General features: G+C 48.1%; 1 protein-coding gene across 4 annotated transcripts in view; it reads left to right on the top strand.

The window, feature by feature from the left end:
* Nucleotides 1-24826, top strand: part of ADAMTS9 (ADAM metallopeptidase with thrombospondin type 1 motif 9) — a 109622-nt gene that overhangs the window by 43494 nt on the left and 41302 nt on the right. For all 4 annotated transcript variants that reach the window (XR_009455874.1, XM_059715417.1, XM_059715418.1 and 1 more), the window contains exons 13-28: nt 131-312; nt 393-529; nt 1438-1555; nt 1820-1915; nt 5742-5908; nt 5986-6115; nt 6944-7070; nt 10117-10327; nt 11302-11466; nt 12525-12689; nt 13970-14089; nt 14415-14519; nt 14611-14778; nt 15447-15725; nt 16357-16518; nt 17082-17258. Coding sequence is in view for 3 of the 4 variants with exons in the window: in XM_059715417.1 (XP_059571400.1) it covers nt 131-312; nt 393-529; nt 1438-1555; nt 1820-1915; nt 5742-5908; nt 5986-6115; nt 6944-7070; nt 10117-10327; nt 11302-11466; nt 12525-12689; nt 13970-14089; nt 14415-14519; nt 14611-14778; nt 15447-15725; nt 16357-16518; nt 17082-17258 (2509 nt within the window). In the remaining variant the exon portion in view is untranslated. The remainder of the gene's footprint in view (nt 1-130; nt 313-392; nt 530-1437; nt 1556-1819; nt 1916-5741; nt 5909-5985; nt 6116-6943; nt 7071-10116; nt 10328-11301; nt 11467-12524; nt 12690-13969; nt 14090-14414; nt 14520-14610; nt 14779-15446; nt 15726-16356; nt 16519-17081; nt 17259-24826) is intronic.

Here is a 24826-nt window from a genome sequence, read left to right as displayed (position 1 = left end):
CTTTTGCACTGGGGAAGAGAGGCGATGCTTGAATGCGAGGCCCAGGGGCTGCCGGCTGGTTGTGATTGATAAGCTCTGCATTTTAAAACTTGTGGGTGTGTATGTTTTTTTGTGGGTTTTTTTTTTACAGGCCCAAAAACGGTGGAAAATACTGCGTGGGGCGTCGAATGAAATTCAAATCCTGCAACACTGACCCATGCTCGAAGCTGAAGAGGGACTTCCGCGATGAGCAGTGTGCTGACTTTGACGGGAAGCATTTCAACATCAATGGTCTACCTCCTAACGTGCGTTGGGTTCCCAAGTACAGCGGAAGTAAGTGCACCGGGAAAGAGTTGGTCACCACCGCGTGGGAGGGATGAAATGGAGGATAACACCACCTTCTGCCTTTGCAGTTCTCATGAAAGATCGATGCAAGCTGTTCTGCAGAGTAGCGGGAAATACTGCCTACTATCAGCTCAGGGACCGAGTCATTGATGGCACCCCCTGCGGCCCAGACACAAATGACATCTGCGTGCAAGGCCTGTGCCGGGTAAGTCGTCTTCCTCCTCCTGTTTAACAAGGTTTTTTCCTTGTTCGCGTGGCAGAGATCACTTGTTTGGCCTGTTTTCTTGCTTTGTTCTTCACCATTATTTGCATGGATGCCTATTAGCAGGGCTTCTTTGGCTCGTCTCGGCGGTGGGGCTGGAGGTCTCAAAATGGCTCGGCATATACAACATGGGTCAGATTTTAGAGAGGCCTGAGCAAGGCACCTAGGAGCGGCAGGTCTTTGAAACACCACTCAACACACAGGGCACAGGATCCTTTGGAAAGTCTGGCTTTCGGTATTGCGGTTTTTGGGGGGCTGAGCCCCAATCTACCCCCAATTTCAAGGGGGGTGCAAAATCTAGCACTGGGCTCGCTGGAAGGTCATCCCTTGGAGGAATTCATTTTTCCATTTACACTTTTTTCCACCCCATTTTTCCATTCATACTTTTTCCCCCCCCATTCAGCAGTTCCTCTGTCTAGGAACAGCCTATTTAGGATGTCTTTTCATGCTGCACTGCCCTTGTACCAGAACTGGGTAATGTTGCCATGCTGTTTTTGAGCCTGGGAAGCCCAGACCCAGGGCCACACACACCGCCCCTTGGGACCCGGGGGCACTAGTGAGAACTAAGTTATAATAAACTGTCTGCTCTGGAAAGAAATCCCCCCTCCCCTGATCTTGCAGCAGTGTGCACATTGCAGCGGTAGCATCTCGCTTCGTAGACATGCTGTTTGAAAAAAGGATCCATTGTGAATGGTGACGCTGCAAGCTAACTAAACACAGGGAAATTAGAAAGCTTTGCCTGGCGGTGGTGTCTGTACACAAATCATTAGCCTGACTTAATTTGAAGACCTGTAAAATTCCGTCGTCTTTAATATTTGTTGAATGTGTCTTTTTAACTGTGTCTCATAAAGCAAGCGGGATGCGACCACGTGCTGAATTCAAAAGCAAGAAGAGATAAATGTGGCGTTTGCGGTGGTGATAATTCTTCGTGCAAAACGGTTGCAGGCACATTTAACACAGTGCGTTATGGTAAGAATCTGTTGCTAAAAACTTTACAGAGAAAAACACAGGCCTATAAAACCCTTAATCGCCCATAATCTACAAAAGCACTAATGTAAAATGCAAAATCCCTCCAGCTGCAGCATAGTCTCTTTTGGGACTATTTATGCTCTCCCCAGATGACAAGTATTGGTTTCTATACAAGTTAGGTCATTTTGCCCATTTCCCTTCCCCAGTAAAAAGCAAATGAAATGGCTTCATAATAGCCTTGAGTTTCTGTTAAATCTTTTCTAGGTTATAACACTGTGGTCCGCATACCAGCTGGTGCTACAAATATTGACGTGCGTCAGCACAGTTACTCAGGGAAACCAGAAGATGATAACTACCTTGGTAAGCTGTAAAGCCTGTGAGGATCTGGAGTGGGGCTGTATTGAGGTTTGCAAGTTGCTAGCCTTCCTCTGTTGCGGAAAATTCAGCACTTACTTCCCAAGAAATAGTTCACTGTCACAAGTACATGCATAATGTCCAAATGCACTAGATGTAATTATGCTTGCCCCATGCAGAGGTTTAGTTACTAATAAGGCCCCTCCTTGCTGTTGAATTTAGGCAGCTCACAGATTTGAAGCAGTTGATTTATAAAATGAAGTGAAGTGAAACAGGATTCTCATCCCATCGTGTAGGTGGGCACTGAGGCACCAACGTGTTTTACCCCAGGTCAGGCAGGCAAATCTGCCTCCGAGCTGAGGAGTGAATCCAGGTTTTCAGGGTATGCCCTGCAGGTTGCATCCTCATCTATATCAGCTGGGGTATCATGACCTGGGTACCTGTGATAGGGCAGACATGGTAGTGCAGGCTTGAGCAGGTGTGTGTGCTGGAAAACAGTGCACTCGGGCTCGAGGAGTCACTGTCACTATAGGACTCACTGGGAGACGTTCTTTGGCTCCTCACGTTTGCTGCAGTTACTCCAGCTAGCTAGATTTTATGGGCACATCATGCATGAATTTTCCTGTTGCAATGTGGATATCCCTTATGCATGTGCAGAACGGTCATTTACTGTCTGTTCCCTATGGTTTGGGGTGGAAATCTGGCCCGGTGGGTGGATTTCATACCTGGGCAGAGGCCCAACACATTGAACCCCTGCTTATGCCCCCAAAATAGGGCCTGTTCCATCCGTAGTGCAGCTAGGAGTAAGATCCCAGTATGAGACTCAGGCCTTGAGGTTAGCCTAAGATGTCCAGCTTCGCTGAACTTAGTGTCCCAGCTCCTCTTCCTTTGCCCATGCCCTGTGTCTGGCTGGGTAAGCAACACTGCCATGCGATTTGCTCTCTCTTATCTGCATCTCTTTTATCTGGACAAGAGGACTGCTCTCATTTTTGCAGGTGACTTTGTGACAACAGGATGGTGCTGTTGCTGCAATTGGATTTATTCCCCACCCCCTTTAAAAAGGCATGTGTTGCACAGAAGAATAAATGTACCAAGGTGCAAGTGCATCTGCTTTCCAGGGCTTGGGTGAGGGGACCAGGTGCAAAATCTGGTACTGTGCAGGTGGCCAGTGGGCAGTCAGCATGCCACTCGTATCCATGCCATCCCTTGAAGCAGGACATTGCTCCGGGGTGAATGTCAGCCTGTCTCGCTAATGAGCTTGCTTTGACGGGGGACACAGAAGCTCCCCTGAGTGTGGCTATAACAGACAATATTGCAGCCCCCAAAGGGAGGCCTTTGTGCCCATTACAGTGGGCAGAGCCATGCAGAGCAGAACTCGCTGGGCATGAAGGGTGCAGCAAACTGCACCTTGCCAAGGAGTGAAGTGGCTGACTCCTACCCAAAGGCCTGGAGAGGGGTGGTGAATCGCAGCTCCTTCCTGCAAGTCTCTGCAGCTCTTTGGCCAAGTGACAACCCTCTCTGTTAAAGAATAGGAAGACCCTGATGGGGAAGAGCTTAAGGGGCTGTCCTCGGTGCACCCCACTGTTCAGCCTACAGCGCAGTCATCCTTTTAACCCCCACCGTGACATTCACTCCAGGCATAGGGGCCACCCATATCAATCTGGCTGCCCAATGGAGCCGTACTAGGCATCTTGCCATTCCTTACATTGCTAATCAATGGCAAAGTCCATTACTTTTGCATGTGCAGAGGATTCTGGTGGTCCGTGAGGCTGGCCTGGTGATGGCCAGCCAGCGTCTGCAGCCACAGCACGTGAGGAGGGCATGTGGCCTGCATCACAGCCTGCATATTTATAACCCATCAACTAATTAAAATGAGATTGAAGAGTGGCCTGGTGATCAAGAGAGCTGCACCACTTTCTAAACACCTTCTGTCCTTCTCCAGAGGAAGCAAGTCCTCTTGATTGATCCTTCACTTCCCCAGAGAGGATTTTGTATAGTTTCTTTATCCATACCCAGAACAGCCCACCCCGTCCAGCTCCCTGGACCCAAAGGGGACAGCTCAGTTCTCCTTAGAGGGCCTTTAATCTTGTAGGCAAATCTTCTTTAACGCTGTAGGGCAGATGCCTGCTGTGGATTCTTGAACTGAATATTGCTGGTAAAGCATCTCTGCATGTTCGGGCTAAATAAAAGCAAATGAGAAGGGTGCATGCATACAGCTATTTCACAGTCCGCTGAGTGTGAAATCACGGGGCCTCGGCAGCGTGGACCTTGTAGTAGTATTTGATGTTATCATCGGGTCTGAGATGCATAAACATTATACCCCATAGTTAAAGCTCCGCTAAATGGAGTGGAATCCTTTAATATGTTTTACTCCATTAAAGCCTCCGGCGTACAGAGCACGACTGGGTCTGGCCTCTGCCTTACGAGGAAGTTTTTCTTCCCATGCACACGAGGGATTTGCTAGAATCGGGAAGTGAGGGTGAGAAGGGACCTCAGGAGGTCATCTAGTCCAACCCTCTGCTCCAAGCAGGACATACGTTGCTTCGTTGTCCCTCCTAATCCAGTGTAAAACTCTCCTTTGGAGCATTGGTGTTAGCGGTGGGGTTTTCAGTAGAGAGGGCCGTGTAGTAACAGAGCCATGATGGGTGAAATGGTGGGGAAACTAACTTAGGAAATTAGCTCCATAATCGCATTAGTGTGAAGTTGTGCAGCAGACTGCTGTTTTCAGGAAGCCGTTCCTCTTACAAAGCATGGCTTTAAGCCTTCAGTGCTTTTGCATACCTCAAGGTTGAGGGGGGGGGGGGGGGGGAAAAGATGCTGGCCGAACTCCTTGTACTTATCCGCTGGAATGTGAAAGCAAGGCAGCTCGCTCATACCGGATGGACTTTTCCGTGTGCACCTGAGCGAAAGCAAAAGGGTCCCAAACCCTGCCGTGCTTTACGGCAAACGGAGGAGGGGACTGGCCAGGTCATCCGTGCACCTCTCCTTTAGCAGCATCCGGGGTGCAGCATGCATGCACGTCTTAAAGGAACGTGACCTGTTACCACTTCGCGGCCTGTCGGTGCCGTATTTAGGGCCCCCCTTTGTTGCAGTTACGGTGTCGGGTATGTCTGCACCAGGTCCCCAGTGCTTCTGGGGAGCGTCTCTGGAGTAAGCCCCATCCACCTGCTCCCTCCAGCACGTACCAAGTGTAGGCAGGTCCTTTATCTCCTAGCTGAGAGCCATAGCACTAGTGTTGGAAACCCAGCTGTCCCCTGCCCCCAGGATCCCCTGGCAGGAGGAGATAAAATGACATCTGAACAAATGAAGAAGACACGGTTGTGGGGCAGACTCTCTTGAGATGAAGGCAGGGCAGTTATAGCTGCAGCTGGTCCAGGTCCAGCGCTAGGATGAGTTGGACGTCTCTGGGCAAAGCCCCTTGATTCTCCTTGCGTGCCCAGCCTCTGACGAGCGTTGTGACTCCTGACTTGCCCTGCTATTTGCTCTGCTTTCCTTGGGAAAAGAGAGCTGATGCACGAAGTCGGATCTTGCTGCACTCCCTGGACCAAGCCTCAGGCCTGGGGGCATCGCCAGCATACCCGCTGCGTCCTGCAAGCTGATGAGTTCCCCTTGGCTTCAGGCATTGCATTTCCAAAGCTGCATGGCCCAAATCTCCCGTAAGCAAGGCCTCCACTGAAGCTGGTGGAGCTGCCGCAGTTTGCAGAGCTGAGGTCTGGCCCATAATGGTTACACGTCCCTGTGCATGGGGCATCCTTTACTGGACAGGCGTCCGATAAAGCATGCCATCAGGCATCAGTTCCTTATGTATGTTTGCCTTTCGTGCTCTCCGCAGCCTTGTCGAACAGCCACGGGGACTTCATCTTAAACGGGGACTTTGTCGTCAGCATGTTCAAAAGGGAAATCAAAGTGGGGAACGCCGCGATTGAATACAGTGGGTCGGACAATGCCGTTGAAAGGATCAATTCTACGGATCGCATCGAACAAGAAATAGTCCTTCAGGTAGCAGATGCCTGCCTCTTTCCTGGGGGTCCTTGACAGTGAAGCCCGCTGGCTCACTCTCACGCTTCTCCTTTCAGGTCTTATCGGTGGGTAACTTATATAACCCTGACGTTCGATACACGTTCAATATCCCAATTGAGGACAAGGCGCAGCAGTTCTACTGGGATGTCTATGGTCCTTGGCAAGCCTGCAGCAAACTGTGCCAAGGTAGGTGCTTTGGGGAGGCTTTAAATCAGTTGGGTCCTTTTCAGATTTGTGATCTTGAGATTTGCTTCTCCTTTAGTTACCTGGATTGTGGCCTTGTGTTGGGGGGGTGGGACCCGCCTCGGACCGGCTGGTAATGTGTAGCGCTGGTCTGGTGCTTTCCATCTGCAGAGTGCTTCCCGAGCCATCTCTCGCGGATCCTCACGGCGCCTGTAAGGTGCTGTCACAATAGGCAGAGAAACAGCAGCCAGCAAAATTTGAGATATGGAAGGATTATAGGATGTTTACAGCACTGCAGATGGGACAACGGGCAGTGCTGGGCCTGGGTTCAGGAGCTCCTGACTCCCAGTACGCTCTTCTCTGGGAAGGACCCCTCTCCCATTCATCAGATGGACTCAGATATGCCTAGATGATCCAGTCCTCTCTGATGCAGATTTGGTGCCTATGTCCTTTCCTATTTAACCCCTGTATCCCTGCATCCAATGGACATCAGAGCACAGTTGATTCCCTTTCCCCTTTTGCTTCTCCACTTTCCTTTTTTCCTTCTTTTTTTCTTGGTTTGATGGTTTTTTTGCTTTCTGTACCTGATCTTTTGTGAAATAAAGTTGTTAAAAAGTCAAAAGTCCTTTCCTCTTTCCTTTTTTCTTTCCTTTCCCCTTTCTTTTTTCTTTCCTTTCTTTTTTCTTTTCTTTCCTCTTTCTTTTTTTTCTTTTCTTTCCTTGTTTCTTTCCTTCCCTTTTTCCTTTTCGTAAGCTATTTTAAAGAAACCGAGAGATGCCCAATGGGATCACTTTTTCCATATCTTTTGAAACTTTTTTTTTTCCTCCTTAGGGGAGAGAAAAAGGAAACCCATTTGCACCAGAGAATCTGATCAGCTCATGGTGTCCGATCAACGATGCGATCGCATCCCTCTGCCAGACCCGGTCACGGAGCCCTGTAGCATGGAGTGTGAGCTAAGGTGCACCCTTCTCCCCCATTTATTAGCATTATGTTGTCTGTTTATTGCCAAGTCTCCTTTCTGTTTTTTCTCCTGTTCGTGACTGCTGGTTCTCTGTGGCTTTGCTTGCTGAAACGGGGGATAACGTTGCGTTGGTCAGCTTTTGCAGAGTAAAACTCTTAACACTCAGCTAAGAATGAATAGTGCTTGCTGGCCTAAGTTGTTAGAAGTCAAAAAGTCCACCTTTCCTTTCTTTGGTGCAAGAAGCGCTTAGTGTAAGAAGTGTGCCTTTTTGTGTGATGTTGTATCATCTCCAAACACGATAGAAGCAAGTGCAGTTTCTATCCTGACCTGATCAAAACTGCTAGGAATTGAAAATTTGTTTCTCTGGGAGGAGCAGTCTTCTCATTTAGAAAAAAAAACGCCAGGTGAGTATCTCAAGCATGCATTTAACACATAGAGTCATTGGGACTGCTCCCCTGCTTCAAATGAAGTGTGTGCTTATGTGTTTGGCTGGATGGGGGCAGCTGCCTGGGAGGTGTATTCAAATGATTCGAACGATAATATGGGAGAATATTGTTTAAAAAAAATTAAAAAGTGGGTTCCAAAAAATGCGTTGTTTCCAGAGTTGTGTAACTTTTGCCCCTAGGAGCTAAACTGCGGTGCTGTTGAGGCACTTAAAAGGTGCAGAGTGGTGTTTGAATCTGGAATTAAGCTGGAAACGGGGTGGTTCTCGTCACTGGCGGGAGATTGGGTTGTCGTGGTAACGGCTGGAGCATTACTCTGTTGCCATTGCAACAGGTTGGAGGCTTGAGAGGGGGAAACGGGGAAGTTTGCAAAATAGCAACAGATTTAAGAGCAGCCGCTCCAAAGCCTCCCCACCTTCTTGTCCTAATAGCTGTGCCAGAGTTTGGCTTCATGCCTCACTAGAAGAGTTTTCTATTTTCTGTGCAGAAGACTCTAATTTGAGGTCTAATCAAATGCCTTTCGGTGCCAGAAGGTCTCTTTCCAGTGACTTCAAGCCATCTGATTAATACATTCCCATGCACTTTGTTCTGCCCAGCATTTGACCAAGGTGCTGGAGGGCCCCCAGCTCGTGTTCATTCGAATGGGCTCTCAGGACCTCACAGGATCGAGCCTCCCTTTGCAGGCAGCCGGGACATGGGATTGCAGTCAGGTGATTGCAACCATCTCCTAGCAGGACGGCACCACAGCACCCGCTCTTGCTGATTCAGATGCACGATGAAGGGCATCCGGTCGTGAGCACTCCTCTCTTGGGAGAAGAGGGCCATGCCTGGAAGGGAGTAGGCTAGTAAAGCCCAGAAAAATGCTGCATCTATGAAAAGAAATGCACATTTATAGACTCAAGCAGTCAGGACTCGTGGTAGAGGTGGTATCTTTTATTAGACCAGCTAGATTTTTGCAAAACAAAAATCTTTAATTGCAAGCTTTCAGGCACAAACACCCTTCATCAGGCATCGGAGAAACCTGGATACCATTTCCAGGCTTCGTGATTCCTAGTCACCTGCCCTCTCTGCTAGACCACTCTCTCATCTGCTTTTTATCTCAAGCATTGATCACACAACATCTGCATGTGAAGCTACTGCAAAACCTCCCTTGATCGAACAAGGCCCAGAAGGATAAAACTAGGGGGTACCCACTGAAATGAGTTTAAAACTAACATGAGAAAGGACTTTTTGTATGCAACGTGTAGTTAGCTTGTGGAAATCATTGCCACCGGAGGTGGTGGCTGGCTAGGTTCAAAAAGGGACTGGATGAATTCATGGAGGGTGGATCTAATAATGGTTGTTGAACAGGAGGGTTGGAGATGTTTCCTCGGGCCTCTCTAAACCTATGAATGGTGGATGCCAGACTGGGTGTTGAATAGAGGACAGATCAGTCGATATATCTGGTTTAATGCTCTTCCTGTGTAGCATCCACGTCTACCCCTGCTATTCACTTCTAGGGGTAGCTAGAAAAGCAGGGGTAGAAGCAGGGATACTAAACTAGATGGACCGCTGGTCTGACCCAAGGTGGCATTTCTTATGTTAATTGGAGGTTGTGGAGTGAGAAATCCCAACACTGTGAAATAAATGCTCTGTTACCAGCCTTGATGAGTTGGAGGTTTTTGCAGCTGTGTGAGCAGGGTACCACTGGACAGCCCGTTTGCCTGCATGTCCTGGCTGCTGGTAAAGCAAACTTCAGCACAACTATGTGGCAAATCTAGCATCAGCAACAGCAGCCTCTGGGTCCTTGCCCTTCACATGGGGAGCAGCGTGGAGGCAGTGTTTGGAGTCTCCTGGAGAGAACATTTTGCACCCCTGGGTTTGCAGTCTTGGCGGCAGGCACCTCATCTCCAAGCCCCAGGAGTGGGGAAACCTGACCAAAGCCTCAACCTGTGCATATGAAGAATATTTGAGGCCAAGAATAGCAAGTTATTGGGAACCTCAGGGTTTCTACATCATACTGCATGGACTACAGCGTGGAGAGGAGACCTCCAAACCTTTTAACCCTAGATAAGTGTCTGAATCCTCCACCTCGTTACAGTTCACAGATCGCAGTGAGGGGCTTGAAAGTGTTGTTAAGGGATTACACTGCACCGAAAGCTCTTGGGTTTTAGAGAGGTGCTTGTCTGACATGGGACTAGACACCAAGAACAGCCAAATTCCAGTCCTTGCTCTGGTGCCATGGTCTCAGCCATGGCACTTAGGCTCTCGTGGCCTTGGTTTCCCAATCTGCAAAAAGGGGTCTTACCTCCCTCTCAAGTCATGCAAAGACAAATTGGCTGAGGTTTCTAGAGCTCTGTGAAGATGCAAAGCAGCGAGTGTTTCATAGCGAGTTAAAACTGCATCAGTCGAGGTTATAAACTCCTTATTTCTGTGCAATGCAACTATAATCCGATGTGTTATCCACGTATTGGTTTCAGAAGCAGCCACTTCTTCTTCTTTCTCTTTCCTCGCAGTTCAGTTTATTCACTCTGTTCTCCGGGGCTTTCTGTTTGGGGTGACCCGCCGAGGGGCACCGTTACTGAAGGGTTTCTTCTTTGTGTGTGTGTACGGGCACCCAGGTGGCACGTCGCCAGGAAGAGCGAGTGCAACGCGCAGTGCGGGCTGGGCTACCGGACCGTCGAGATCTACTGCACGAAGTACAGCAGGGCTGAAGGGAAGACAGAGAAAGTGGACGACCGATTCTGCAGCAGCCAGCCAAAGCCCAGCACCCGGGAGAAGTGCGTCGGAGAGTGTAACATAGGAGGGTGGCGGTATTCAGCCTGGACAGAAGTAAGTAAAGGCCTGGCAGGGTGATCTTCATCTTATTTCAGATGCAAATCTGTAGCCTGTGTGTTCGTGGCAGGTCTTGTGCAAATGGTGTAGGGAAGATGCAGTAAGGAAGGTAGCTTTGCAAAGTTCCCACTTGTCTTCCGCTGGCTGCCCTGTTTGGTTGCTTCCCTATTTTGGAGCCTTCTCCAAAATAGACTTTCAATCAGTTGGTCCTTCACCAGGAGGCATGTATCTGGCAGCTGCAAATGGCTCCTGGAATAGGCATGTGGTTAAATGGACTCTGATTTTACTGCTTTTCCAGTAAGTGAGGAAGCAACCTGTAGCCCAGCCACTCTAGCTTTCTCTGCGGGTTGGGTCTGCTCACACAACTCCTTTTACCATCAGTAAGACCTTGTGGGCACAGGGGCTATGCAGTCAGGCCCCAAATATGAAATAAGAGCCAAGAGTGTTTCATGAATTGCACTCGTTGAATTGCACTGCAGCTAGTTATTCTAGCACGTACACAGAGACTCAGGTCTCTTTACACCATTCAGATATCATCCTATGTCATAATCCCAGCAAGGGTTGGGTTTTTTTAAATTTATTAATATATTTTGGTTGAGCATTTACTCCATTCAGACAATGCTGCTGTGTGCTAGACTGGAGTGAAAAGCCTGGAGAGGATAGCTGTGGTGAGAGAGAAGATGGAGAAAAATGCAAAGCAATGCCTGGGAAAGGGAGGTGGAATCCGACCTGCTAGTTATCCCCATACCAGAACAGGGGGCAAGTATTTATTGGACTGAGAAGACAACACATTTAAAATGAGCAGGGTTGGGATTTTTTTGACAGACCCTCAGATTAATCTGTGGAACTCATTGCCACAAGAGGATGTTGTTAACAAGAATAATCTTGATAAGGAGTCACTAGATGAGGCAGGGACAAAGGTACTCACTTTGCTTCCCCGTACGTGCTCACTTTGCTTCGTTTTCTTTAAGTGCTCCAAAAGCTGTGGTGGTGGCACGCGGAGAAGACGAGCCATCTGTGTGAACACCTTTAACGACGTGCTGGATGACAGCAAATGCAGTCAGCAGGAGAAGCTCACGGTGCAGCGCTGTAGTGACTTCTTGTGTCCCCAGTGGAAAACAGGGGACTGGTCAGAAGTAAGTGTCTCTTCTTGGGATGCTGAAGAGGCCTGTGCTTACGTGCCTCTCTCCATCCCTGCCTAGGAACAGCCAAATCCTCTCTCTTCCTGCACACCTGTAAGGTGGAGCCCATGTTGTCCTGCTGTGAAAGGGGTTGTGTGAATTGGGGGGTAGGAGTCTTGCTGCTCTGGAGCGACTTTCCCTGCCTAGTAGTGTCTTCAGTGCCTTAACCACACAACCGAGTGCAGCCTTCCCCTTGCACCGGAGCTAGGGATTTTGCCTTAGGGCAGCCTTTAGCCCGGGCTCTCATGTCTGTGCATAGACACCAATGCAAAGAAGCGATACAAACCTTGTTCTCTTAAACAGAGCTGTGCTCCAGCTTCGGCATTGAAGAGCAAGGCCACGGGTGGGGAGGAGACTGTTTGCAGAGCTAACAAGGTTGGGGGTTCCCAGCATGGCAAGTGAAGCATGTTGTGAGGCTTTTGCAAGGAGGTAGCAAGTGCTCCTGTCCCCAGCGGGTCCCTCTGATCTCGCCCTGCACCTTCCACTTAGGCCTGTCCCCCGTCCCGGAGAAGCAGTTCCCGGGACGCAATGTCAAGGGGAGCGCTGACGATAGCCCTGTGGTAAAGTTACACCAGTGTTGATCTGGCTGCAGCCTCGCTGAAGTTATTGGAGATGTACCTCCGAACCTGGCTCAGATGATCCTGTAGGAATCATTAGTATTACGCACACTTCAACTGCATGGTTTTACTACAAAGGCTGTTCATAGCCCTGACTTTTCTCCACGTTCTTTGGCTTTGTCTTTTTTTGACCCTGGTTGAGGGTTTTGTTTTGGGCCTGGTCATTCTCCTTTGGCCCCGCTCTGCACAAAGGGTCATCTCCTAAAAGGGACCCCTGTGTTAGCCTGGACTCGGGAGCATTCGGTGCATACCCGCTTCTGGGCCGCCAACTGCTAAGTGGTGCTTGGAGGCAACCGGTTTTTGGCTCTCGGGCAGGTGCTCAGCTGGTGGCTGTCGCCAGAGCCCCGTTACCATCAGCTGAGGCCCGGCCCTGAGCCTGAGGTCTGCTCCTTGCAGTGCTTGGTGACGTGTGGGAAAGGGCACAAGCATCGGCAAACCTGGTGCCAGTTCGGAGAAGATCGACTCAGCGACAGGTTCTGCAATCCGGAGACGAAACCAGATTCGGTGCAGACTTGTCAGCAGCAGGAGTGCGCGGCCTGGCAAGTGGGACAGTGGGGCCAGGTATGCCGAAGGACTCGCTCCCTTCCTTCTCCTGGGGCAACATGCCCCATGCAGCTCTGCCAAGCACCTTGGCAAAAGCTTGTGTCTAAATTTGATGGTGTAACGGTGTTAATTGGTTTACAGGAAGGCACTTGAATTCAGCACAGGGCCGGCCAGGACAGCTCCTTGCCTAGGGGCTAAATTTAATTTGTGTTTATAGCAAGTGGGCCAAGGTTTTCTAAAATGGGTTTCCAAAGTTAGGTTATTAAAGCCACAGCGAAATAAATATCTTTGCCATCCACAGCTACTTCTGCCTATAATCAATCATTTTTCAGATCAGTTAGGTTTTGTGCTGTGCTCCTTCCCAGAGGCACAATAAGCAGTGGGTGTGTCTACATGTGCAATTAAAGTGAAGCAATGCATTCTGGAGCAGTTTGAGCCAGAGTAAAATACTCCCAGGCACAGCATCTACACATGCTCTGGGGACAGGAGCAATTTGAGCCAGGGTGGAGCAGGCCTGCGCTGGCAGGGGTCGCAGGGGGTCAGTCCTGGGTTGCAGGTGGTGGCATTGGGTGGTGGAGGGGCTAGCTGGGGCACAAAGGTAGCAGGCAGGAGTCTGGCCCCTGTCTGGCTGGGCTGGCTGGGTGCAATTTACCCCAAGGTAAGATAGTATTGACAGTACTATCCCTGATAGCGCTCTCCCTGGCTATGCTATCTTACTGCAGTGTGGATTAGTTTATTGCAGCCTAATACAGTTGCACGTGTAGATGGTGATGCTTTACTCTGCAGCTGATTAGTCTACTTTGCAGTTAAGCGCACATGTAGATGCAGCCAGTATGCATTGGTCTCTTTCAGAGTATTCTGCCTTCTTGTTTTTTCTCTAAAAACTGTAGCTAGCTGTAGCTTTTATGAGCTAGTTAGTTAACAAAGAGAAAAGTTATCCAGTCCGCATGCATTACTGGCCAGCAGAATTATTCAAAGTCGTGTTATGTTGCTGGAAGTCTGCAGGTAAAGCGGTGTGACAGATTATAGTCTATTTATAGCCCACAGATGGCTAAATCATTTAAACACATTTATATCTATGTATGAATGCGACAAATGAAGCGTGCAGCTTTCTGATGGAAGTAGCGAATTAAATGTGACCTAATATTTTCTTGAAATGCCTGGAGCGGAGGGAGGCTTCTTTACATCGTAGATATTGCTGCTTTTGCAGGGTGTTTCAAGTGTCTGCTGGTGAGCGTCCAGATCCGATCGCGATTCAGACATGTACCCATCTCTGTCTTGTGCCTTTCTCCTCCCAGTGCACGGCGACTTGTGGGCAGGGCTACCAAATGAGGGCGGTGAAATGCGTTGTTGGTACCTACGTCTCAGTCGTGGACGATAATGAATGCAATGCTGCTACCAGGCCGACAGATACCCAGGTAAGTGCTCCTGACTTGTCTTCATCTCATGTACTATACCATGGCCTCTTGCAGGAGTAATAAAATACATTTCCTCTGAGTTAATTGCTCCTGCTCACTGGCTCCAGCAAATCAATCCCATTGTAGCTCTGCTGACCTGAGCAGGGCAGCTCACCCGGGAGTATCTGTGAAATATTTCCTGGGTCACGAACAGGGAGCAGCAGGTTTGAGCCTAAGGGCTGCACCTTAACCTCTTGAGGGCTGCATGCACCCATTGGTCAGCCCTGCTTTATATTCTTCAGTAGCCCAATGTGTTTCCACTTAATCTGGTGTGGGCCTTCAACAGGACTGTGAAATAGTGGCGTGTCCTCTCCATCCAAGTCATCCAGAAACAAAGAGGAGCTCAGCCAACGTTCACAGGACACAGTGGAGGTTCGGATCCTGGACGCCTGTAAGTGTGCGCGGTGCTAAGAGGAGTCGGTGTTTCTTGTTTGCACTTGGCTTGGTTTCTGTGCCGATGTGCATGACGTGCTCTTCCCTAGTGCTCGGCGACCTGCGGGAAAGGCACGCGGATGCGGTATGTCAGCTGTCGTGATGACCAGGGCTCCGTGGCAGAGGAGTCGGCTTGTTTCCACCTCCCCAAGCCATCGGCAACAGAAGTGTGCAGTGTCACGCCTTGCGGGCAGTGGAAGGCCCTGGAGTGGAGCTCTGTAAGCAAGTGCAGTCCTTCTCGCAGTACAGCCTGTGTTCCCCATACGCTGCCCCTTGCTAAGAGGCACTTTTCCCACGCTCTCATTGTAACTCGGGGCCCCAGCATGTTGCACGTTACACTTAGACCATGTTAAGGGCACTTAAAATGCGAGCGTCCACATGCTACAGTTTTGTAACACGTGCTGAGTGCCCTCAGCATCTCAAAGTGACACCACTTCCAGTGAGAGTCGACTCTGGGCCGTTCTACCTGCTCATGTTAGGATAACTTCAGGTCAGTTGGCTCCATGGAGATGAAATGAGCAATTTGCAGTCCTCCAGCATCCCAGAATGCACTGCTCCCAGCCTCCCTCTCCTCATGAGCAGGGATAGAGCCCAGGTGTACTGCTCCTAGCCGTGCCCCTGCTAGCCAGTCCTCTAGTTGCAAATCAGAGCTGTGCAGGGGACAAAAAACGTATTAACCATTAATGTGCGACTGCTCACAGCACCTTCTAACTTTAACACCGCTTAACCATCCACAGATTTAGTAGGCTCTGATTGTACCGGGGAACTTCACCCTAAGTTTACAGGCATTTGGGGAGTTGAAGGTTAGAAACCGCTTTTATGTTAGCAAGAGTTTCAAGCTGAACAGGCTGGGAGTAAGTGTCTCGCGTGTAACTGTTCACTGCAGTGCTCGGTGACTTGCGGCCAAGGCAAGGCCACGCGGCAAGTGGTCTGTGTGAATTACAACGACCAGCTGGTGGATCGCGGCGAGTGCGACCCCGAGGATCTCCCAGCAACAGACCAGGACTGCTCCATGTCTCCTTGCCATGATTATGGCAGGCCAATGCACCCCTTCCCCTACCCGGATCACCGGCTGAAGCTCAACCCTGGGGGGAGTCTGAACCGACACCCAGGCCGCGCGCACATCCCCGGGGGCAGTCAGTGGAGAATCGGCCCGTGGGGTGCCGTAAGTGACCCGGCATTTGTTTCCTCGCAGGGCTGGATGGGGATCCTAAGGCAGCGTCTCATACCCATGAATGCTTTGCCCTAAGGAGTTAGGGGCTGCTGTTCCTTATCCTCCACCTGGTGTCAATTTTACCCCCGTCCCTAGCTAGCTGCAAGAGCGCAGTCAGGAATCGGGGCCAAGCCTTCCTTCCTGTGCGGAAAAGGGCTCGACTGGACTAGGGCTCAACTTCCCAGCCAGTTCCTGGTCTTTTCCTGGTGCAATGCTGCAAATATCCAGCAGCAAAGCCCCATGCATGGGTTTTTATATGCAAATCCCTGGGGCAGCAGATGTAGCAGTCTGCTCTTCAGGAGTGTAATGAAGCAGAGGAAGATCCTATGCCATCCCAGTCAGTTGGGTATTAGCAAGAGTGGGATTTTATACTTTATATAGACTGCCTGTGTCAGGGCCATGGGCGTTACCTTTATCTGGTAACCACAGTGACTTTGGAGGGGGAAAGGAGGATTTTGCTTCCTGTTACCAGCTCGGCGCTCGTGTAGCCAAGCTCCCTGAAACGGTTCTGCTTGGGGAGAGGCCGCGGATGCACGAGCTGAGCGTGGACTTGAGGAGCCGTGGGCGCCTGTGTGTTTTGCAGTGCTCGAGCACGTGCGCGGGAGGATTCCAGCGGCGGGTGGTGGTATGCCAGGACGAGAACGGATACCCCGCCGGCAACTGCGACGAGAAAGCCAAGCCCATCGAGCAAAGATCCTGCGAATCTGGCCCTTGTCCGCAATGGGCTTATGGCAGCTGGGGGGAGGTGAGACTCGTGGTGACACTTTGCTTTCTCTATAGAAACATAGGTCAGGGCTTTCACTAGCAGGGCGCGTGAAGAACGGGGACGGATATTCTTGGCAATGGTTAGTTGGGTACTGAGAAGTGGGTCTGCGGTAAATGAGCAAATGCTGGAAACTTTTTTGAGTAAATAGGTGTAAAATTATTTTTCTGATCTTTGGGGTGGAGGGGAGCAGAACCGTGTTTGAAAGTGGCTTTTATTAAAAAAAAAAAATCAGACTCTTCTTGCTCTGAAGCACTGTCTCAAATGAGAAAGTTGGGCCAGTTGTAGTGGTGAGCGATTTTAGCTTCATATTTCTGCCTTTCTGAAGACAGACCCATGATCTGCATCTCGTGCAAAATCACTAGTCGCTTCTGAAAATCTCGTCCATTTTTAATTCCCGGGGCACGTTCTGGTTCTCACCAACAGCGACACAAAAGCCATCATTGATTATGGTGGGATTTGGATGGGTTGGATCAGTGCTGATGTTCGGTGGGTAAAGAGCTGAGATGGTAATGTCTCTCCTGTGCTGCTTTGCTTTTCTCTAGTGCACCAAGCCATGTGGGGCAGGCACAAGGACGAGGCTGGTTGTGTGCCAGCGCCCGAACGGAGAAAGGTTTATGGATCTGAGCTGTGAAATTCTCGAGAAACCACCAGACCGTGAGCAGTGTAACATGCAGGAGTGCTCTCAAGACGCCGCCTGGAACGCAGGTCCTTGGAGCTCGGTACGATCATAAAATCTTTCTCTCTGTGAATCGTTTTTGGATGCTCCCTAACAGCAGAGTGAACGTGCTGAAAGCCGAGGGGCTAATGCTGCGTGTCGTAAAACCGCACTTAAGGATGATTATTTGCAATAGGTTCAGAATAACCCACGTTCAGAGGGGCTCATGCTAGCAAGCTAACTTTCTAGGTAACCAAGTGCCAGCCCTCTGCATTACGGATCTTGGTTGTGAGTGAGTTCTTGCCGTGCAAATGGAAACCTGGCGTTTCGGCGACACATTTCAGTTTGCAGATATTTAAGGTTGATATGTTGTGCATGTATGTTCTCTGCAAAAAATGTGATGGCTACAGGAGACTTCTGGTGCTAACCTGCCTTCGTTCACAAGTAAAGTGCATGTGTGTGTATGTCTGTGTGCATGCATCCATCACAGATCATATATACGTGTACCTGTGCGCGCACAGCCGTACTGAGAGCCCGTGCCCATTCACGCGTACGTGTCTTAATATAAATGATATATGTATTCCTGTTTGTGTAGATGATGTGTGTGTGCCTGTGAGTTTATACATATCATTACATACAAAGCCCAGAGTCTTAGTGGTGGAGCATACAGTGCCGCTGCTAAGGGGCTGTGCAAAGGTGCCTTTAAACTATTCTTGCATGTTTTTCTGATCCTGGACAGTCTGTGCACTGGTCCAACCCTAACCTCTGCTCCAAGTTATGCTAGCTGCCAATTGCCCCAGAGAGCTTTTCTAGTAGCTAGGAATCAAGAAAACATATGGAAACCCTTTTGCCCCCTGGCCAGTTTCCAACCATAGGAAAGGGGACGGAATAGGAGCAGTTATACTGGTTCTTTGCCCTGGAAGTGTCCTGCTTCCCTGGGGTGACCCTCCATGGCAATAAAGAGCAAAATGGCCCTAAGAAATCCTGCAGCTTCCAAATTCTACCTGCCTGGCATGGGACATTTGTGCTCCTTTAAATAATCTTCAGCGCCTGAGGACAGGTGCAATCTTAGTGCTCCAGGATGGATGCTAACAGGTGCTCTTCCACTGCTGCGAGTGAGACTGTTCTAGGTTACTATGAAAACCACTGACGTTGCCCACTTTGAAGTCACCTACAAATCAGTGTCAAGGTTTTATTGTACATTTTGCCGTAATGTAGTTAAAGAAGGTTTTAAAAAAAAAAAAAAAGGCAATTTGACTCGAAAGCACTTTATCAAGGAGAGGCCTACTTGTAATATATAGACTTCTTTTCATCGCTGTGGTTTTTACACGCCTTATTGCTGGACTATATCTTCACCGTAGCTTCTGTGGATGCTTTTGGTAACATTTCTACTATTTTTTATCATACCTCAGTGAATTCTGTGATAGCCATAAAACTGATGACTGGTATTTATATGGTGCTTCATCACAACAAGGGACAGCGATATGAACTATTTAATTCGAGGTGCTAATGTATCATTTATGTGCTGATAGTTGGTGCTAAAAGTGACTGAGCTGAGCACAACTAGACACCCAGTGCAGTTGATTTAATCCCCAAAATGCTACCTTTAAATTGCTGCTAACCTTTGTTTCATGTGCTTGAACGTTTGCAAGAACGGAAGGGTACAGACAGAGGGTTATGTTGCATTTTGTTGTAATTTAGCATTTGGCATTTTCATGACAGCTGTTCAGGAACAGACCGTAACGCCGTGTTCAGCCCTGCCGTAACTCCCAGCGGGCTCATGCCCACTTGCCCAGTGGCTGGATCTGAAATGCAGGGCTCAATCCTGCGTGCGTTACCCGGGCAAACCTCCCATTGATTCCAGGTGTCACTGAGCCGAGTCAGGTGTGCAGAAACAGCATCACAGCACATAGGTATGTATGGCAGGAGACTGCAGTCTTAGCCTGTGTCACGCGATGGGACTGTCGGCTCTTTAGTGGAGAGTCTTGTGGCCCAGGTCCTCAGTAAGAGCTTCCCCTTCTTCTGCATGCCTTTCTCATGCCAAATTTCCCACTAGAGAAAGATTTGCAGGGCTGAATCATTCTTCTTGCAAGTACAGTTACTTGATTTTTTTTCACATCAATTCTGTAAACTGTTACTTGGCTCAAATTGGGTTGGAGTGACCCTGGAGCTGTGTTGGAGAAACTGGATTAGACCACCGGTGAGCTCAACAAGGAAACAAGGCTTTGCGTCTCTCCTGAAAAACATAATACATATGCATCTACCTCGTTTTGATATTACTGTGTGCTACTACTGTAGGCAGTAGGGCAAAGTCCAGTTTTAATTGTTAGGATCCTATCACCTCACTTGCTTCTAGCTCTGTCCTTGATTTGCAAACATCATTCTGCAGCTGATCCTACTTCATCTGGTTAGATGGAGTGTCACTACCGTATTTTTGGTCACTTTTGAAACAAGAGTATAGTATTAGCTGAAACTTTTCAGCAGTTTGGATTTATGTATTTATGTAACAAAGTGTATTTATTTTTCCAATATTGTTATTTAATTTTATATAAATATTGCATACCTTTCCAATGTCTAATGTTAATGTTGAACAATGAAAATTAAAGACAAGTAGAACATAATTGTGAATGAATTTGTATAATGATTTCTTGGGTCTTTTGCCAAACTACGATGATGCACTTAATGTGGTTAAAAGATAGGAAAACTTTTAGATTGGGTAATATAACGCTGGACCTTCTGTCGACACTCTTATTTTATGTCCTTCAACTGGAACAGCTAATGCTTATTTCCTTTTGACTAATGCTCTTGCCCCAAGACATCTAGGGTGAATTCTGAAGTTCAGGTGATTAATTTAATGGAAGTAGTTGATTGGCTAAGCTTCATGCCTGATTGCCTGAAATTAATTGTATGGAAGACCAGAATATTTACATTAAAGTGCCCAGTAGCTTCACAGAAGCAAACACCTTTTAGACGAACACCTTGCTGGAGTCATTTGACCCCAGTACTTTTTCCTGCCATGGCAGGGGGTCAGACTTGATGATCTGCTCAGGTCTCTTCCGACCCGACCAACTAGGAAACCCGTCCTAGGGACTGCAGGCTGTAGTCCAGAATAAAATGAAATAACAGTTGTGTGGGAAGACGCAGCTTGATCATGTGAGATGACCAGCATGAAAAGTACCAAGCACTGACATGATCGCACATTCGAGAGGGATGAAAAGAATCCCCAAAGCAAGTGATACCTTTAAACTCCCAATTTATTCTGGCAGGCAAGTTTCTTTGGGCAAATCCAGTATCTTTTATTAAACCAACTAATTTATTCTGCAACTTTTTGCTATTACTCAAGTGCCCGGGTATCATAAGCATCAAGGTAGAGACTGCCTTTGGTTAATGTAAGGCTTTAGTAGCATACCAGATTTACAAAAACATCCTTCAAATCCAGGTGTATAATTCAGCTGGCTGTCCATGAATAACTTTTTATACACTCGCTAGCAGGGCGAGGGACTCCTAACATACTTTTAAAAAATCAGGTGGGTGGTCACCAAGTATATTCGTCAGTACACTTAAGTGTGAGGATGGATCCATGTAGCCAAACAGTACAGCAAAGACTGCAAAACCTCTGGTATCGTCGGAGCTAAATGCTTACTGAATTTGGCAGGCTTCAATTTTCAGTCTGTGAGTAGAGAACTCCCACTGAAACCAAAATGAATTTTTCATACTGAGACCTTGGTGGATCAGGTGCTAGGATAGTGGAAAAGAGATTGCCAGTTATCCGGTTGCTGCATGCATGCAGATTGATGTAGCCGTTCTCTCGTCTTCTTGCTGTGCGAACATTTTGTATGTTCGTGGGAACTGCATAAAAACGTGCAAACCACATTGTGGCCCTAATTTCACCGAATCCCTGGTGGTAAACCACTCTGAGCCATAAAGCCCATAATGCATTTTTGCAACAGCATGTGATTCGCTGGATGCATTTTATCAGCACCCTGCCAGCAGCATAGACTTTGGTTGGCGAAATCATTTTTTAAAGTAGCAGTGGAAGTTATAAACGAGTGCAATAATTAGAGCAGAAGTAATCCGTGTATTTGTCGGTCTTCAGAAAATAAGTGATTGAGTTAAGCGCGTACTGTGATAGATAGTGCAACGCTACCTTGATGTAATATTTGCATAATGAAGAAATGACTTATCACCGTCTTCACAAGTCTGCTTGCTTCTCTCCTAATTAAAATACGTGGTGGGTCAAATTAAGCAGTTATTTTGCATAGTGCTTGGTTTCAGTGGTGTATTTCATTGGTGCTGCATGCCACTTGGGCCTAAATCTGTCTTGAATTTGGCCTGTTGACTAGCTTGCATGTAATTTTTTGAATAATGTTCCCATTTTACACTTAATCTCCCAGGCCATTGCGCAAATAGGCCTCCTCATTTTAAAAGAATAATGGTCATTCAAGAGCTATCGCCAACAGAACATTTATGTAGACCTCGGTGCCTGCAAAACTCAAGCGTCAGGCTTCTCTCGTTAAGAAATCTGCCAAGTCATTGATGGCTACTATTTAATTCTTGGATAAAACAAAAAGGAATAAAAAGGTGCTGAGGGAACCAAGACCCATGCCACTAAATGTTTCCTCCACTTACTATCCACCCAACCCATTTTGTAGGTTAGGACCCTACACTACATGCCCCTTTTGGAGGCTGCAGTACTTAGCTGCCCCCCAAATAAGTTTCCCGCACGTGTGATTGTTGTTGTTCTCTCCAGAGTAGCATTAGCAGGGTGCCTGGCGCTTGACAGAGATGTGAAGTTTCCCTGCTGGGAGGATCTTAAAATCTAAGCAGACCGAGTACAGATGAAGGATGGGAGAGGTAATGTGAAAAGCAGAGACAGAGTGAATGAAGAGTTCTCGGTTTCAATGTGTCGGTTTCAATGGTGATTTTGTTATTGCAGAAATGTGTGTAAGGAATCATATAGCACCTAAGTAATGTGGCTGTCACAGCAAATTCATTTTCTGCAGGAGAGAGGAGAATAGCAGAATTACATACACTGTGAACCAAATCTGCCCCCATTTATTGCTCATGTCTCAGGAAGAATTGACATGGTCGCTGCTAAGAATAGGATCGGCAAAATGCTGTTGAAAAACAATTGGCTCCCTGTGACCCACATGCAGTTAGGCCTTTTATGGAAAATGGATGGAGATTTTCGCAAAATCAGAAGGTCACAGAGAGATTTAAAGGCACAAGTGACAGATTCCCAAGGCACAAAGTTATCTGCATCATGCCAAGAGGTTATTGCTATTCCTGCCGCAAATTGAGCTAACATCAACCCTAAAGAGATGGCCTGGAACATCTCGGGTTAGCATTCTGCATGGCTGGAGGGGGAGTTTCCTTGGCTTGCTTCTTTTTGCTGGGGTTTCCAAGTCCATATATCCCATGAATCCCCTAAATAACCCTGTCCCTTCATGAAGATCTTTGGCTGATCCACTTGGGTTTGCTCACGTCAGCTGCGAGCTCTCCGTGCTGTGCACTATCTGCTCCGTGTAGGTGTTCGGCCTTTCCGACTCCAGGTGCGTCCTGCATGCATAGGTAGAAAAGGAGCATGGCTGGCAATTGTGGGTCCTAGATCAGGATGAGCTTTTTTGCTTCAGTTCATTGCTTTGTGTCTTGACTCATGGAGTATTGGCTCCAGTCTACAATTACAGCACTGTGAGAAAGTGCAGTCGAGCTTATGGTGCCTTTATCTTTGTTCCCCTCCCCCTGAGGGCAACAGAAACCTTACCACTACTTTTCTTCACCTGGAGGCCATCGGGATTTAGTTGTCATCCCTCTTCTTGTTCCTCACCTCCTGCTTGAATTTTGTCTTGGGTGTAACTTTTGGAGAGGGAATCCCATCTGGGCATCTCTTATGCCTCAGCCTACTGTATGCTTGCTAACCTCATCAGCTATTGATGCCACTCTGACTTCCTTGGGCTTGATGTAGCTGCTTAATTTGGGTTGAAATGGGCACGTCTACATGTTCCTTAATGCACTGTAGTTACGGCACGTTAAGTTTTAGTACCAGTAATGACAGGTGCTAATTTAATGTGCCATAATCAGCACTACTGCACATTAGCACAGGTGAACATTTTTTTGGTGACGCTACTGTGCATTAGACTAAATCTACAGCTCATTAGCACAGGCTTTGCCCACCACACTAACGCACAGTACAATTAGCCTTCTGCACATTAAGTATCTTGTGTAGATGCACCCAATGCCATCTAAATTACCACTATTTCCACCAGTGTCAGATCTCAGTCACCGTGGTGTTAAATGTAGATATTAGGTAAGAAATTATTTGCCGTCAGCGTCTCCGGTTCAGATAAAACTAATTGCTGGCACTTCAGTATCCTCAGCTGTCTTACCTGACATGCCAGTGTCACTAAGCCACCCGCCTTGTCTCCAAACTAGAGTATTAGGATTCCCCAGAATTTCTGCTTCAGACCCGAACAGGGTCACGCGGTCGTTTCACAGCATTGAGTACCAACGAGTTGATTATTTCGGGGAGTCTTTCTTCCAAGACCACAGAAAACCAACTCACTGCAAAAACATTGCTGCCATTGCCATGGTGGTCAAATGCTCATTGCCGCAAATTTGGGTCAATGCTTAGTTGTCCTTGACCAAAAATCCCCCTTCGCTCCCTGCCTGCTGCGTGCTACTTCTCTCTCTCAGCTCAGCGTCCTGTTTTCAAAGTTGTCGTGTATCTTCTGCTCCTAAACTGGTGAGCAAATGCTCTTTTCAACCCACCTTTCTGTCACCTGGCTATTGCATATCTGCACACGTACACGTGGCAGTTTTGGACACCAATGGACGTCATGCAGGGGTCCAGCATTAAAGAAAGAAACAACACAGAAGCCCAGGCCTGCTGCAGCTACAGGCTAGGGTGATTTTTAGATGCCTTGTCGCTTATGGTGCAGATAAGGGGTTGATTTCTATTATATCAGTGTGTCCCAAATGGGGTGGCATGATTGCAGAAGTAATGTATTCCCTCTAAACTCAGGTTGGAAACTGTGGGGTGTCACTAGATAGTTTGTTTGGCTGTTCTTTTTCAGATCAAACTGGGCCTCCCCGGTCTCATTGAGACTTGGGCACCTATTTCACCCTGCTTAAGACCCTGAAAACCCATGTTGGCAAAAGGTGCACTTTTTGTGACTTCCTCCTAAGAAGGCACAGTCCAAAAGTCTGCAAATGATGCATTGCACGCCACTTAGTCACCGAATAGGTGCAAAAGGACCTGGCCCTTCAGAGATTAGTTTGCTCTAAGAGTTTTTTCAGTCACGTAATAATAGATGCATCTAGAGGCAGAGCAGATTAGCTCTGCACTTGGTCATGCCACTGTATCTTATGCTATTTTATAGACCAGCCCAAGCTTGTACATTATAATGCCCCTGGCAATGCTGTCCATCCTTCCAGGAACCAGTAACCCCCGTCCTAGCCCCCGCCAGCAGCTTTCAGTCATTGATGTGATCACACAAAGCGAGGTCCAAAGGTGCGAAGGGTGTTATTTGCAAGCACGTTTGCCATACTAATGTCATAATTCCTTGCTACTTTCTGTTTCAGCTCCTCCTTTAGTCCCCTGTCCCCCCCTCCATGAGACGGGCATTGGCTGGT

This window comes from Alligator mississippiensis, chromosome 12, assembly GCF_030867095.1.
Source record: "Alligator mississippiensis isolate rAllMis1 chromosome 12, rAllMis1, whole genome shotgun sequence".
NCBI classification, from domain to species: domain Eukaryota; kingdom Metazoa; phylum Chordata; order Crocodylia; family Alligatoridae; genus Alligator; species Alligator mississippiensis.
Note: the sequence above shows the minus strand (reverse complement) of the source record. Positions and strands in the feature narration are given on the sequence as shown.